At 49.4% G+C, this 13724-nt stretch overlaps 6 protein-coding genes across 6 annotated transcripts; 3 read left to right on the forward strand and 3 right to left on the reverse strand.

The window, feature by feature from the left end:
- Window positions 1-10: 10 nt before the first annotated feature.
- Window positions 11-2345, reverse strand: CI109_104983 (uncharacterized protein; the record flags this gene model as incomplete). The annotated part of the gene is made up of 8 exons (XM_032007818.1): window positions 11-507; window positions 561-790; window positions 859-1327; window positions 1401-1553; window positions 1624-1710; window positions 1810-2000; window positions 2065-2074; window positions 2171-2345. The coding sequence occupies 8 exons, from the start codon at window positions 2343-2345 to the stop codon at window positions 11-13; spliced, it is 1812 nt and encodes a 603-aa protein (XP_031857902.1).
- A 1146-nt stretch (window positions 2346-3491) lies between these two features.
- CI109_104984 (uncharacterized protein) lies at window positions 3492-4473 on the forward strand (the record flags this gene model as incomplete). Its single annotated transcript, XM_032007819.1, has 2 exons — window positions 3492-4102; window positions 4182-4473. The coding sequence occupies 2 exons, from the start codon at window positions 3492-3494 to the stop codon at window positions 4471-4473; spliced, it is 903 nt and encodes a 300-aa protein (XP_031857903.1).
- A 383-nt stretch (window positions 4474-4856) lies between these two features.
- Window positions 4857-6559, forward strand: CI109_104985 (phosphatidylserine decarboxylase; the record flags this gene model as incomplete). The annotated part of the gene is made up of 5 exons (XM_032007820.1): window positions 4857-4907; window positions 5030-5200; window positions 5304-5534; window positions 5623-6371; window positions 6436-6559. The coding sequence occupies 5 exons, from the start codon at window positions 4857-4859 to the stop codon at window positions 6557-6559; spliced, it is 1326 nt and encodes a 441-aa protein (XP_031857904.1).
- Window positions 6560-6854: 295 nt separating this feature from the next.
- Window positions 6855-8927, reverse strand: CI109_104986 (uncharacterized protein; the record flags this gene model as incomplete). Its single annotated transcript, XM_032007821.2, has 6 exons — window positions 6855-7459; window positions 7527-7631; window positions 7744-7981; window positions 8122-8369; window positions 8487-8612; window positions 8702-8927. 6 exons carry the CDS (start codon window positions 8925-8927, stop codon window positions 6855-6857), a joined length of 1548 nt encoding a protein of 515 aa, XP_031857905.2.
- An 810-nt stretch (window positions 8928-9737) lies between these two features.
- On the forward strand, window positions 9738-11587 carry CI109_104987 (uncharacterized protein; the record flags this gene model as incomplete). The annotated part of the gene is made up of 5 exons (XM_032007822.2): window positions 9738-10227; window positions 10399-10651; window positions 10737-10949; window positions 11102-11441; window positions 11525-11587. 5 exons carry the CDS (start codon window positions 9738-9740, stop codon window positions 11585-11587), a joined length of 1359 nt encoding a protein of 452 aa, XP_031857906.2.
- A 94-nt stretch (window positions 11588-11681) lies between these two features.
- On the reverse strand, window positions 11682-13032 carry CI109_104988 (uncharacterized protein; the record flags this gene model as incomplete). Its single annotated transcript, XM_032007823.1, has 5 exons — window positions 11682-12415; window positions 12577-12584; window positions 12639-12718; window positions 12777-12881; window positions 12937-13032. The coding sequence occupies 5 exons, from the start codon at window positions 13030-13032 to the stop codon at window positions 11682-11684; spliced, it is 1023 nt and encodes a 340-aa protein (XP_031857907.1).
- Window positions 13033-13724: the final 692 nt, after the last annotated feature.

Here is a 13724-nt window from a genome sequence, read left to right on the forward strand (position 1 = left end):
TTCTAACTACCTAGGGAGTGCTGACCACACTGTCGCCCCGTCTCTGCTTCTCATTTCTTCCCAGAGTGTTGACGACAGGCTTGTCAAACCCTTCCGCCTCGGGCAAACTCTGCTCGTCGCCTAATCTCGGGTTACGCAAGAACAGCGACACGCCGACGATCACTATCGAGATACAGATACCAGTGATAGTCAAGTATCTCTGGACTTCCCTGTATGCGTGTCCGACCGCCTCTCTTGCAGGGGTACCGGGAGGGTTGGTGAGGATGAAAGTGAGTGGATCACCATACACCGAGGTAGCGATCGTGGAAGCATCGGGAACGTTGGCACGTGTGAGAGCGTTGAGAAGGTGAGAAGGCATGGTGTTGGTCCAGATAGCTCCGGCGATTGTGTTACCGAGAGCGGAACCGACAGAGTATGAGGCGAGGTAGATCGAAGTGATAACAGCAGTTCGTTCGTGTTGTACCGAAGCTTGGGCCAAAACCTGAGTAGGATATGGGAACAGACCACCTGAAAGCCCAGGTCGTCAGCAAAGAGCGCTCATTGCAAGATTCTCGACTCACCAGCAATACCCAAGATGACTTCCGCTGCGACCAACCCAGCAAAGTCCGAGTTGGAATAGCCACCACGGTATCGAATCAACAATCCGAAAGCGAGGACGAACAGCAAAGTTCCCGTCACGATAAAGTATTTGATTCGGCGCACGTGTCGGATGACGAGACCGAGAGCGATACCAACCACGACGGATGTGAAGGAGTAGATGTTCTGGACTCGAGTGGCCGAAGTGATGTCGCTGCGTTGTGCAAGAAGAAGATCAGCTATTTTGCAAGGCCAATGAAGGACCGTACAAACTGCACTTACCGATCGAAAGCGACACGCAATGTGTAGTACAGGTAATCACCCTGAGTGTACCAAGCAGTGTTGAGCAAGAGAGCAATACCGATGGCAGCGACCACTTGTCTGTCCCGCAAGATTCTGAACGGAAGTACCGGGTGTTTGGCAAGTCTCATCTCCCAGATGATGAATCCCGGCAACGCGACCACGAACCCAATGACAAGAGGAGCGATGACATGTGCCGTCTTCCAAAGACTTCCAACCCCACCAGCAAGGGTGAAGGGCAGCAAGATGAGTGCCAAAGACGCGGCAAGGAGGATCAAGCCGATGAGGTCAACTTGCCAGAAAATGTCGATCCACAATGAGGCTTTGCCAAATGACTTCAATGGCGATGGGATTTCGGCGAGTAGACCACGCTTGTTTGCTCGCCATTCAGCGTGCATGAGCGAGAAGAGTAGTGGGATGGCAGTGACAGGGAAGATGATCGCCCACATGCCTGTCAACGAGAGGAAAGACAGCTGTCAGCATGACTTGCACTTTTCCTGTGCGGTATCACGAAGGGCACTTACCAATACCCCAATTCCAGGTGGAGTTGATCAACACAGCCGAAGCGATGTTACCAGACACCCAAGCATTGATGAGGAAAGGTGCAGCGGGGATGTAACTAAAGAAGAGACGGGATCGAAGAGAAGTAGTGTCGGCGATGATCACCTCGACGAGGACTACGAGTTTGGGTCAGCGGCGTCTAGAAGTGTACGGCTGAGCATTGAAATAGACGGGCGTGTGACTCACGCTGAACTCCGGTATAGCCAAACTGGTACAGGAGTGCACCACCCGAGAAAGCGGACAGGTTCTTTGCCGTTGCCTGAACGATGGAGCCTGTTGCCCACGAAAACATGTAAGTGACATTGGTCTCAGGTCAGCCACAAGAGAAAGTTGCAAAGGCAGGATCTGGTTGCGGAGAAGGTATGCGCTCACCAATGACGTAGAAGACCACTGCGATGAAGAGAATACTGATTCTTCCAAAGTAATCTGAGATCTTTGCGTAGACCGGTTGAGCAGCAGCAGCTACGATCGATCGGACCACTGTCACGGTGGAAGTTTGGGCGGATACTCCGAGGACAGAAAGGGCGGCGGCTTGATATGTGTACCGAACAGTACCGTCGAGTCTGGAGGAGCAGTGTTCATGTCAGCCAGTGTCACACAACACGACCGTGTTGTTGAATAACATACCCATAACTATCTGTGAAGGGGGAGGCGGATTGGTTAGCGACTCGTTCTGTGTATTGATACGCCTTTGAAATAAAATCGTGTTTGGACGGTCAGAACGCCCACTCACAAGCTACAAAGAAGACTGAAGCGAACAGAACCCATTTGTGCCATGATTCGAAGCAACTTGAGATCGCCTCGATCCTTCTCACACCAGGTGACTTGTCTCCGAACGCAGTTTCGGTATCACCTTGAATCTCGATTTGACGCTTGACCTCTGGGTCAGGATAGATCGGGTCGGGCATGTTGTCCTATGATCGTGCACGACGTGCTGCTTTTCTTATCTTTGTCTTTGAATGATGTTGATGGTTGCGGGCGAGGTTAGATCGAAAAGAAAAAGGAAAGAAAAGATGGGAAGGGAAAATAAGTGGGGCTTTTGTTTCTGATGCGACTATACCTTGAGGTGCTGCTGTCCAAGTTTTTTTTGGGCTTGTCTTGCTGCGCAGAACCAAACTATCGGGTCCGAGAAAAGAACCAAGAATGGTGAGACAAGGAGACAAGCGAGGACAAGTGCAGTCTCTGTGTGCTGGGATGGGATGGGATAGGATCGAGACCAAAGCGGAAAAGTAGGAGTCGGGGGAAATTCGTCATTACACACAGAGAGAGAGAGAGAGAAAAGGGATATATTATCAGATAAGAAGGGTCCGGGACCAATAATTTTAAAATTTGAAATTCGGTAGAAGAGATCACCTACATACCCCACAATGCCAAGAGGTAAAAGAAGAAGGAAGAGGAGCCGTCTTCAGTGAACAAGCGATGATGTAGACCCAAATCTCGAGGATCATCGGCCGAAGAGGCACGATACAGGGGAGCAAGGGGTGTGAGTCCAGAACAAAACAAACCGTACGAGGGTTCTACCTGTTTGCCATCCCATCACCTGAACAGGGAGTGGATCTTACCACTATGTATGAGTTGCTACCATGCATGCACACATATTGGGAGACCCGCTAGTCAACCTATTTGTGTCCGAGGAAGGAAAGAAGGGGCGCGAGCAAGAGAAGCTTAAAAAAACCACCTCGGTGATGTCCCCGACGAAGCTCAAGTTCATACTATATATATATATGCATTCACATCTATAGCTTCGACCAACGTTGCTCCACAACAACCACAAAGCCAACAAACAGCGGAAGTGTCATTCCAGCCAGAGAAGGAATGCAAGTTGAATGCATAGACTCGCTTCTGCATCGAATTGATGATTGATGGATTAGCCGGCTACGCTAACAAATAGTGCACGCGACTACCAGCCAGGGTTTGGTCAAACTCAACTTGTTCTCCATCAATTGAGACAATCCATACTACTATTACTATCGCTATGGTTGTTACCTCGCGCTGACATCATTAGAACCACCACTGGACTAGACTAGACTAAATCATGGTTCAATGACAATAGCATGAGCTATTTCTCTTCTCGGCGAGACCAGAGTTCGTCTTCAGCCAACACGCTTACCCCGACTCCACAACCACCTCCAGCCGTCCGAACATTCTTGCTCCTCGAAAGAGATTATCGACCTTCTCTCCATCCACTCTTCTCACGTTTCTTGGGATATCGATCCGAATCTGCCAAACCACCATATGATCCGCTGCCCATTCCACCCTTCTGCTGGTTGGTGCACATCCCTCTGAAATACGAGGTATGGTTATTCGCCTTCATTGGATCATTCGGATCTATCCTCCTATTGGAATCGATCGCTTCCACCCATACGGTCTTTCATGATGTCTACGGCTCACCATTGATCATCACTTCGTTCGGAGCGGCTTCTGTACTCCTTTTCGGAGTCATCGAGTCACCTCTCGCACAACCGAGAAATTTGATATTTGGGAATTTTGCAGGAGCCCTTATAGGAACAGCAATAACTAAACTCTTCACGTTGAATGGAAATGAGGAGGAATATAAGATATTGTTGGAGAACAGGGAGTTTCATGGTAGACCATTCATCAATGGTGGTCTGACAGTATCGGTGACGTTATTGGTCACGCTGATCTTGGGCCTAGTGCATCCTCCGTAAGTCGTCAACGCTCGAGCCGACGTCTGTGCTCTATCTAGCACGGCACTGATACATGTACCGTCTCCTTAACTGTAGATCCGGCGCTACAGCACTGGCGGCTGCGACTGAACCATTCATTGTCACGCTCTCATGGACCTATCTCCCTATCATCCTCTGTTCTTCCCTCCTCGTGTTGGCCTGGGCATTATTCATCAACAATCTCGGCAGGAGGAGATACCCGACATACTGGTGGGCGCCAGGGAGAAGCTTTGTGATGGAACCTACACCCGAACCGAGAGCGAGAGGGAGGGAAGAGGTGAAGATGAAGAGATTGGAAGAGGGGGTGCTGAGAAGTCAAGAGGACGGTGGGCGGGCTCAGGAGGGATAGTCATGTCGCGGACTTAGTTTCTTGTTGTAATCATCATAATATCCGCTGCGGGAGTTCGGCGGCGTTAGCTTGTCTGGCACACTGTAAGTATCAACACACATCTGATCCAAGCGGTCCTGCCTTGCATTCGTATGATTTCGTACAAGCATATAACACGGATGTACCCACCCATGTATTTCAGTCATCTCTCAACGCTGCAGTGAAAAATGTATTTTTGGACGGATGCTCAGGAACATAACGACGTCATAACTGGACAACATTCACTGGAATCAACGGTCTTTGAATCTGTAGCAAGTTGTATCATCACACAACATCTATTGCATCGGCATATCTATAGCATCTTTCACCTTCCAAAACCTCCCTCATCCAGTCAAATAACCAGTATGCCCGATCCTCCTGACCACACCGTACCAGAAGAGCACCGAGTCCACAGGGTGAGTCGACAGTCCGACCCACCGTGTCAGATTGCCCCTTCCTGCATTCCTCCCCCTTCTATTCCTGAATCGCATATGAAAATATGGATATGAACACTGATCGTGCAAGTGTTGCTTCACAGACTGGTGAATGGTCCTCACAAGACAAACGACACCACCACAAGTTCCTCAACGACACTGTCGACTATGTCAAACAAAATCCTAAACCACTTCATCCCGTCTTGAAGGAGTTCAAGGAGATGGTTGATAAGGACACGAGGCTGTATATGCTCTTCAACCAGATGTTCCAGCAGGTAAGTCCCCACTCGCTTGCCGCACATACGTCCTTCAGCTCTCGCTCGCATCCCTCCTCCAATCCCCAGAGCTGAGCTGATCAGCAAATGCCCTCCCCCGTAGATCCCTGACAACAAGGAACACCTCAAAGATCCCTCAGGTGACAACTACCAAGTCCGCGACTTCGAACACCTCCTGACGCTCATGAATCACGTAATCCAGACAGCGCCGGCATGGACGGATCCAGGACATAAAGTAGGGTTGGTCGGTGTGCCTGTCAATGCGTTGTTGGATTGGCCGATGGGCACGACTTCGGGGTTCTGTGTCTTCCAGGATCCGAAAGTGAACAAGCAGGTGAGTGTGCATGATACGATGTGTCCCTTCAATCCCACATGGATGGAGGCTGATATGCGTATTCCCCTCTTACCACTCTCGCCCACAGCTCAAGAAGATTCTCGATGTCTGGGGCGACTTCCTCACCTCTCCCGAGTCTGCCAAAGTCCTGGATACCGGCAAGACCGACTGGTTTGGTGAGACCGGTCTCGCATCTCTCGAAGATGTCGGTAATCTCGGCGGCAAGACGAATTTCAAGTTCCACGAGATGTTCCACTGCGACCCTACTGCAAAATATCACGGTTTCAAATCGTGGGATGCGTTCTTCACACGAACATTGAAAGATGAGTTCCGACCGGTTGCTGAACCCGAGAACGATGATGTCGTGGCCAACTGTTGCGAATCGAAAGTGTACAAGACGGCGACCGATATCAAAGCGAGAGAAAAGTTTTGGGTCAAAGGACAACCGTATTCCGTTCTTGACATTCTGGCATTCGACGAATGGGCCGACCAATTTGTCGGCGGTACAATCTATCAAGCTTTCCTCTCAGCGCTGTCATATCATCGTTGGGCTGCTCCAGTATCCGGAACGATCAAGAAAGCCTACTTGGTGGAAGGGACCTATTTCAGTGAACCGCTGTTCACCGATTTCAACGAGAATGGAGACGCGGACACACACGGTGAAACGACAAGTCAGGAATATATCTCATGTACGGCAACGAGAGCGGTCATCTTCATCGAGGCGGACAATCCAAAGATCGGTTTGATGGCTTTCATCGGAATTGGAATGACAGAAGTCTCGACGTGTGATATCACAGTGAAGGAAGGGCAAAAGATCAAAAAGGGAGACGAGCTAGGGTGAGTGTCGTGCCAGTCTGTACTGTAGCCGGGACCATACTGATCTTCTTGACTTTGTACGCAGCATGTTCCACTTTGGTGGATCATCACATTGTGTCATCTTCCGAAAAGGCGTCAAGGTCTCTGGGTTCCCGGAGCAGTCGGATCAGAACGTGCCAGTCAGAAGTAAGCTCTGTGTGGTAGAGTAGCTCGGGGTGGTTGAGAGTGAGCGACGGGGTGGTGTTTTATCAAGTTGACATTTGTAGCTCAGTAGTAGGTTCTGTTGTCCATACATGCATTGTTGATACGTTCTGACGTCGGAGCAACTGCTTTTATAAAGCTGAAGCTGACCGTAATGTATGTCGACAGAGAAGATAACACTGACATTTTCGTTTCATTGACAACTCGCCCACGACTAACAACTGTTACTAACGATACCAAGACAGTCACATAACACACACACACACCGCTGTCGCAGCTTGACTCCCACCCTTGCTACCTAGACTAGTAAACATACCTGAACGCGGTGTTCTCCCTATCCGTCTTATCCTGTAGTCCTTCCAGCGCACCTTCCATCTCCGCCTTTCTATCCACTTTACCGTACAACCTATCCCTTCTCTTATTATGCCAAAGCATATATACCCTGATTAAGACAGCTATGACTGCCTGAACGCAGAAAAACACCAAAATGATAGCTAGCGCAGTAGAATAATTACTACTGCCCGCAGGGAAGATGAATGGTCCTACGATATTCGCAGCGGCAAAAACGACCAATACCGACCCATAGACGAAAGCTCTTTTGGTATGTCCGGCGAAATTGACGCCGATATGAGCTTGGAGGAAAGGCCATGTTACAGCGTAAGAATTGATGAGCCAATAACAGAATGCACGACCCCATTTGGGATGATTGCCGTATGTCGTTGCGTAGACAGCTGATATTCCGGCGATGGCAGGGATGAGTGGGAGGACCATACCGAGCGTTCGGAGACCACCGTATTTACGAGCGGCAATGCCCCAGGCGAGGAGAGAACCGGCTGATACGATGGAAGAGGGAAGACCAGCAAGGAGGGTGTTGAATTGGTTGAATCCGAATGACGATATCACGAGGGCTGGCAAAGAAAGTAACAAGTCAGCAACCGCTACAAGCGTTCTCGCGAACATAGTTACTGTACTCACTGTTGAAACTGGAAAGACCGTTGGGTACCATTGCGAGGAAGACGTAGAGGATGGATAGGTAGTACATCGGATCCTTAAGTGCGTCCCAGACCTGGTACCATTGGACTAACAAAGGTGGCAGCGGCCAGTCGTCAGCTTCCATTTCAATGTATTATGGATCATAGCTCATGTCGTCGTGCAGTGACCAGTGTTAAGTAACTCTGCAACTCGTACTCACTCGCATGACCCTTTGTACCCGTCATATTCTCCGCAACCCTCTCCACCGCAATGACCTTCTCTTCCTCCGTCAAGAATCTTGCTTGTATAGGGGTATCAGGTAAGAACCACCATCCGACGCCTAGAGCGACGGAGATCAGTCCAAGGACGAGATAGATCCATGCCCATTGTTTTAGAGCGGTGTTTTTGATATGGCCAAGTCCGTAAGCGACCAGTGTGAAGATGAGGTAGAATGTGCCCTTACGAGTAGGGATAAGTAAAAAAACGTCAGCACTTAATCATCCAAGGAATATTGTATGTGGCAGTGACTGATATATACTCCGTGAGGGGGGGGGGGGCGCAAGAATCGACGTGACCAAAAAAATCACTCCAGACTCACTTGCATAGCACCCCAGATCAAAGTTCTCACCGCATTCTCTTTTTTGGTATAGAACAATGCCGTATAACTGACCAAGGAAGGCACCAACGGCGCTTCCGTGAAACCGAGCAAGAATCGAACAGCCATCATCTGACTGAAATTCTTACAGCCCATAGTGGCGAGCATGAGTGCGCCCCAGAGCATACAGGTGATGGAGATGACTTTGGCAAGTGGTAACTTCGCTGTGGCGTACATTGAAGGGATTTGGCCTAGGAAACGGAAGGGGCGACAGGGTACGAAGTGAAGTACAATTAGTAGGTTGATCGCTTGTTTGGACAGGGATACGGTCGGTGAGATGCCGACTCCCGGTCTCGCTCCCAACTCACCAGCAAGATAACCAAAGTAGAACATTGAGCTGACCCAAGAATATTCTTTGCCGACTAGATGGAGATCGGTCTTCAGGTCGAACAACACCGCCCAAGCCAAAGCCGCTTTGTCGATATAGTTGACACCTGCAAACACATCCTCGCACGATCAGCATACTGCACACTCGGGAATCCTATCGTTCCTGCTCCGGAGATCGTGTCAGAACCGCACCCACCGACTAAGAAACACATCATTGCCAGGAGGTAGAGATCAAATTTCCCCGCAACCCTCTTACTCTTCCTCTCCCATCCCAATTGCTCTTCGGCCGTTCTCCCTTCCCCTTTGATGGTACCGACATGCTGAGCATAGATATCGTAGCCTTCATCTACAACTCCGTCGTGGGCGACGATGGCGGTATCTTTGAAAGAGGCAGATTTCTCTTTATCGACGTACTCGGTCATCTTGCCTCAAACAAGTCAAGTATAAGGTCTGAGTTTACTTTCGAGATGACAAGAGTTGATCGCGAACGATTGTTAGTTTCCTGATAGATAATTGGTGATTCGAGGAAAGTTCTGTTTGACAGGCTGACCGAAAAGATCAGATAGGTTTAGCCTGTGGAGACGACACTAGTTCATGACTTTGCCCAATCCCCCCCTCCCCATCCGGGAGACACTATCATTCGACGTCGGGTCCACCCCACCGATCATTCGTAAACTACTCGTAGTTCAGTAAAAGTCGTAAATGGCATCGCGTCTGCGGTCACATCCGACCTCTACCGTATATCGGGATTGACGGACCCACCGGCCAATGCTGGGCGTCCACATATAGCATATTCTATGCTTCGCTCCTCTACCACAAAGGCAAAGGGCATGAGGCCCAAGGACACCTCACGAGCGCGAGTCGGGAAGGGTTTGCCGACGGACCAATTGCAGCACCTCATACGTTCATGACGACGGTCATGACCGATAAAAGTTATACTTTTATTCGCGGTGCTTATCTCTGTAAGTTAATTAATTACGCCCGAATAGGTCAAGTCCGAATAGGCGAATACGCAACAATACATAATCTAGACACCGATAAGAGCCCGCTCTGTTAAGCGCTTCGGGCGGTTTTGATTCAGCAAGCGTGTGCACCTCGTGCTTGCTACTGCTCCGACGGACGGAGAAGTCGACCACCCTCACAGGCAGCTCGATATGTCATAGTGGATACAGTATCGCTCCTGATCTCGATCAGTCAGTCGAAGCATTGACGAACACGAAGACGACGAGATCATGTACGATAGTGTCGCTGCGTCCAACTGTAGTCACGACAGGATAAAGACGACAACGCCGACAATCACAATCTCGCTCAACCTTTCAACAATTCCAAATCCTTCCACAGTCCTCAGTCCCAACACTCACACCATGTCATCGTCTTTGTCTTCGTCAAGTGCTATCCCGGAGCCAAACACGGAAGCATGTCTTGGTGTCCTCCAAAAACTCATTCAAATCAAATCGTACTCGAAAACAGATGGCGAGCTGGCCGCAACATCTCATATGGTCATTATCATGCGATCGATAGGATTAGATTCGAAATTGTTCAAATTCGACAATGATACGAGACAAAATGCAGTAGGTGTATGGAAAGGTAAAGGGAAGGGGAAGAATCTGTTGTTTAATGGTCATTTGGATACGAATCCGGTTACGGAAGGATGGACGGTTGATCCGTGGGGAGGGTTGATAAGAGATGGTATGATCTATGGGATTGGTGTGTCGAATATGAGTGAGTGCATCTTCTCTGAAACATAGGTCAACTGTCACTGCTTTGATCACCCCTTTCGTGCGGGCGTGGCCTATTGGTCGCCTATTCAAGCCGAAACCTAAGACCGAGACTTCCATATCAACTACATCAGAAGAACGATTACTGACTCCGCCTATGGTCGCTTTGACACAGAATCCGGTTGTGCCGCGTACTTCTGTGCGGTCCAAACACTCCTCGCGAGCGGCTGGAAACCCTCTGGCGACATCACCCTGACCTTCGTCGTGGGCGAACTGCAAGGTGGAGTCGGTACTGCTGCACTTATCGAACAGGGGGTGTGTGACAATGCGGATTATTTCGTTAATTGTGAACCGAGCGATTTGAAAGCGATTACGATGCATGCGGAATCACAGATTTTCAGAATAGAGTTGACAGGTGTTACAAGGCAGTAAGCATACCCTACACTTGAATGTTAGCTCGGTAATGGGGAGCGGCGAAGGAGAGCATGACTGATTGCAGGCTCGACATCGCAGTATGAGCAAAAGGGAAGAAGCGACCGATGCTCTGTTAGCTGCGACAGATCTGATCCCCCGTCTGACGGATCTCACTTTCCCAAATGCCAAGAACGAAGATGTTGAATCGTGCAATCGATGTCATGTCGGAGTTGTGAGAGCAGGACTGGGTCGTGAAATGGCAGATTGGCGTCCGCCTCAAGTGGCTGATTTCGCCGTCATCAGAGGAGCAGCGTGAGTGAGCGCAGCGCGTGCTGCACCTTTTTACCCCTCCAACTACCTTCCGTCCTTTTTGCAATCTCGTCCTTCTCATAGACTCATAGAGAGCAAGGCGCTGTGGCTTGTATCATCGGAGAAGCACTGACCTTGCACGCGATGTACCGTAGCCGCTTTGGACCTGGTCAAACTCCCTCTGATGTCCGATCCGCCCTCGACAAAGCATGTCAACAGACCCGCGACTGCTTCCCTTCTTTACAGTACGAAATCACCTTTGAACAAGCGGACGGTATGCCGTCTTTCGAAGTTCCAAAAGACGCATATATCGTCAAAGCCCTCAATAAAGTATATGAACAAGTCCGTCCGAACCAAACGCAACCCACTGGAGTGCTCAAACCTCAGTGCTTCTATGGGTCGGATGCGGGACATCTGTATGAGAAGCTGGGGATGGAAGGGATCGTTTGTGGGCCAGGCGGGAAATATAATACGATGCCAGATGAGAGAGTAGAAGTGGGTGAACGTTTTACACATAAGCTAAGCTCTTGAGAGGGTACGTTGAGTGGACTGACTGACCGAACCCACTTCACTTGCAGATTGTCGATTATGTAGACTGTATCAAGATGTTCATCCGGCTCATCATGGACGTGTGTGGATAGGCGATGCAGCAGAAAGACGAACAGTGGATTACAAGGAGGACAATGCTGCTGGCGTTATTGTAGTCTACAGTGTTTGCATTTATATTTGTCCATTCTATTTCAACATGTGTGCTTGCTCAGCGACCACGAATCCCATTTTCCCCTTCGTCAAGCCATGCTCCAAATTCCTCAAGCAAACCGCTTCCATCTCCGTCTGCGTCTCCACCGTGACCGTTCCGACATGTGGCAGACACAACGCTTTGGGGTTATCCAACAATGCCTGTGTGATTCGCGGTTCATCCTCATATACGTCCAACCCGCATCCTGCTATCTTCCCCTCTTCCAATGCGCGAACTAAGGCAGCTTCGTCGACGATCGGACCTCGAGCGGTGTTGATGAGTATAGCGGAAGGTTTCATCTTTGCAAAAGCCGAATCGGATATGAGATGCTTCGTCTTATCATTCAAGGGAAGATTGAGCGAGATTACATCTGATGTAGATAAAAGTTCGTCGAGTGTATCAACGTATTTCGCGTTGATCTCTTGTTCTTTCTCAGGTGATACCCTCTTTCGATTATGATATTGAACCTTCATCCCAAATGGTAAGGCTCTTCGAGCTAGAGCACTTCCTATCCCGCCCATCCCGATGATACCGAGGACTTTACCCTTGGGATCGTTCGAGAGCGGGATCTGAGAGTTGAATGTGCCGGCTCTAGCGTGAGAGAGGGCGAGTGAGAATTGTCGAATAGCACCGATGAGGAGGAACATGGCAGTGTCGGCTGTGGCTTCGTCGACGGCAGTGGGGACGTTGGAGACCTGGATCCCGCGGGACGTGCATGAAGGAATGTCGACTGGATGGGGTTCAGATAGCAGCGACAGGGGTGTCGAATGAAAAAAAGGCCAGAATGATACGGGTGTAGAAGACGATATGATGGGATGGAATACAAGTTGGGATAGTAGAGTTGTCAGCAACCAATTACATTGTCCTCTCACTAATAGCACTCAAACTGACTCTGATCACTGGGACAACGGTCAGCTAACGATATCATACTCGGAGCACCTACGGCTACTCACTATCCAGCTCCATTGTGTGCGATAAACTTGAGCTTTGAGGGTAATCTCCCCACGAGCTCTTCATCAAATCGACCTGTTATCTGCGTTCGATTCGTAAGTAAGATGGAGGCGAACGCAACGACGCGTTTCTGAACTCACTTTAATCGATTCAGAAGCTTTGAAATGTCGATATATGCCAGAGACATCTTTATACTTTGTGTTCAGGTCCGAAAGGAACTCTTCTCTGCTCTTACTCGTGTTGGGCTGAGAGGATATCAGGTCAGATTATCCTTGAGTGCGGAGTAGGACCTTGACTCACGATGACCGTCGCTACTTTTTGGAATGACTTGAGCTGAGAGGTAGCAAGCTTGATACTGTCCAGAAACAGGACTTTGGGCGTATTACTGATGGTCATGGTGAGCAGAGCGAATCTGTACTCGTGCTCAGTAGTTGGTCAAAGAGTCAAGTACAGAGATGGATTGCTCTCGGGTTAATTGATACGAGGGTTGTATGGTACGGAGATAAGGGAAGCGAAGACCGGTAAGGTCAGTTGTCGGGTCGGTGGAGGCCGACGCGAAGACACAGTCCCGAATTGTATTCCATCTTCCGCCCTCAAAGCCTATTGATCCCACTTCCCCGTCCGAAAATCAATACTCATTCGGCTGACTACCTCGACCGATGGTCCGAGATCCCGCCCTTCCCTTGATATGACTAGCGGCCGTCGGCAGATGTACAGGTTGTCGCCAAACATACATACTTACCAGTCTTGTAACATCCGCACAGGAGGGCTCGCGGCTATCAGGGTCAACTTTCCCACGGTGGCGTTCTGAGCCAAGCGTCCCAAACTGCATTTCCCTTCTGCGACAAATTTCACTTTGTCAATCCCAATTGAATCGTTCTCTTTCTCTTACCTCTCTTCATACATACAATTGTAAGATGCTTTAACGACGTATTACTACCTGTGAGTCAAACATTTCAAACCCTCTCTGCCTCTCCCTCTCCCTCCCCTTTACCATCTTTTATGATGAATATACTTCACCTAAACATCAACTAGAAGGCTGTTTCAGAGCTTTCGGGCATTGATTGATATTATTTATTCTGATCCGT

The sequence above is a fragment of the Kwoniella shandongensis genome, chromosome 9 (assembly GCF_008629635.2).
Source record: "Kwoniella shandongensis chromosome 9, complete sequence".
NCBI lineage: Eukaryota > Fungi > Basidiomycota > Tremellomycetes > Tremellales > Cryptococcaceae > Kwoniella > Kwoniella shandongensis.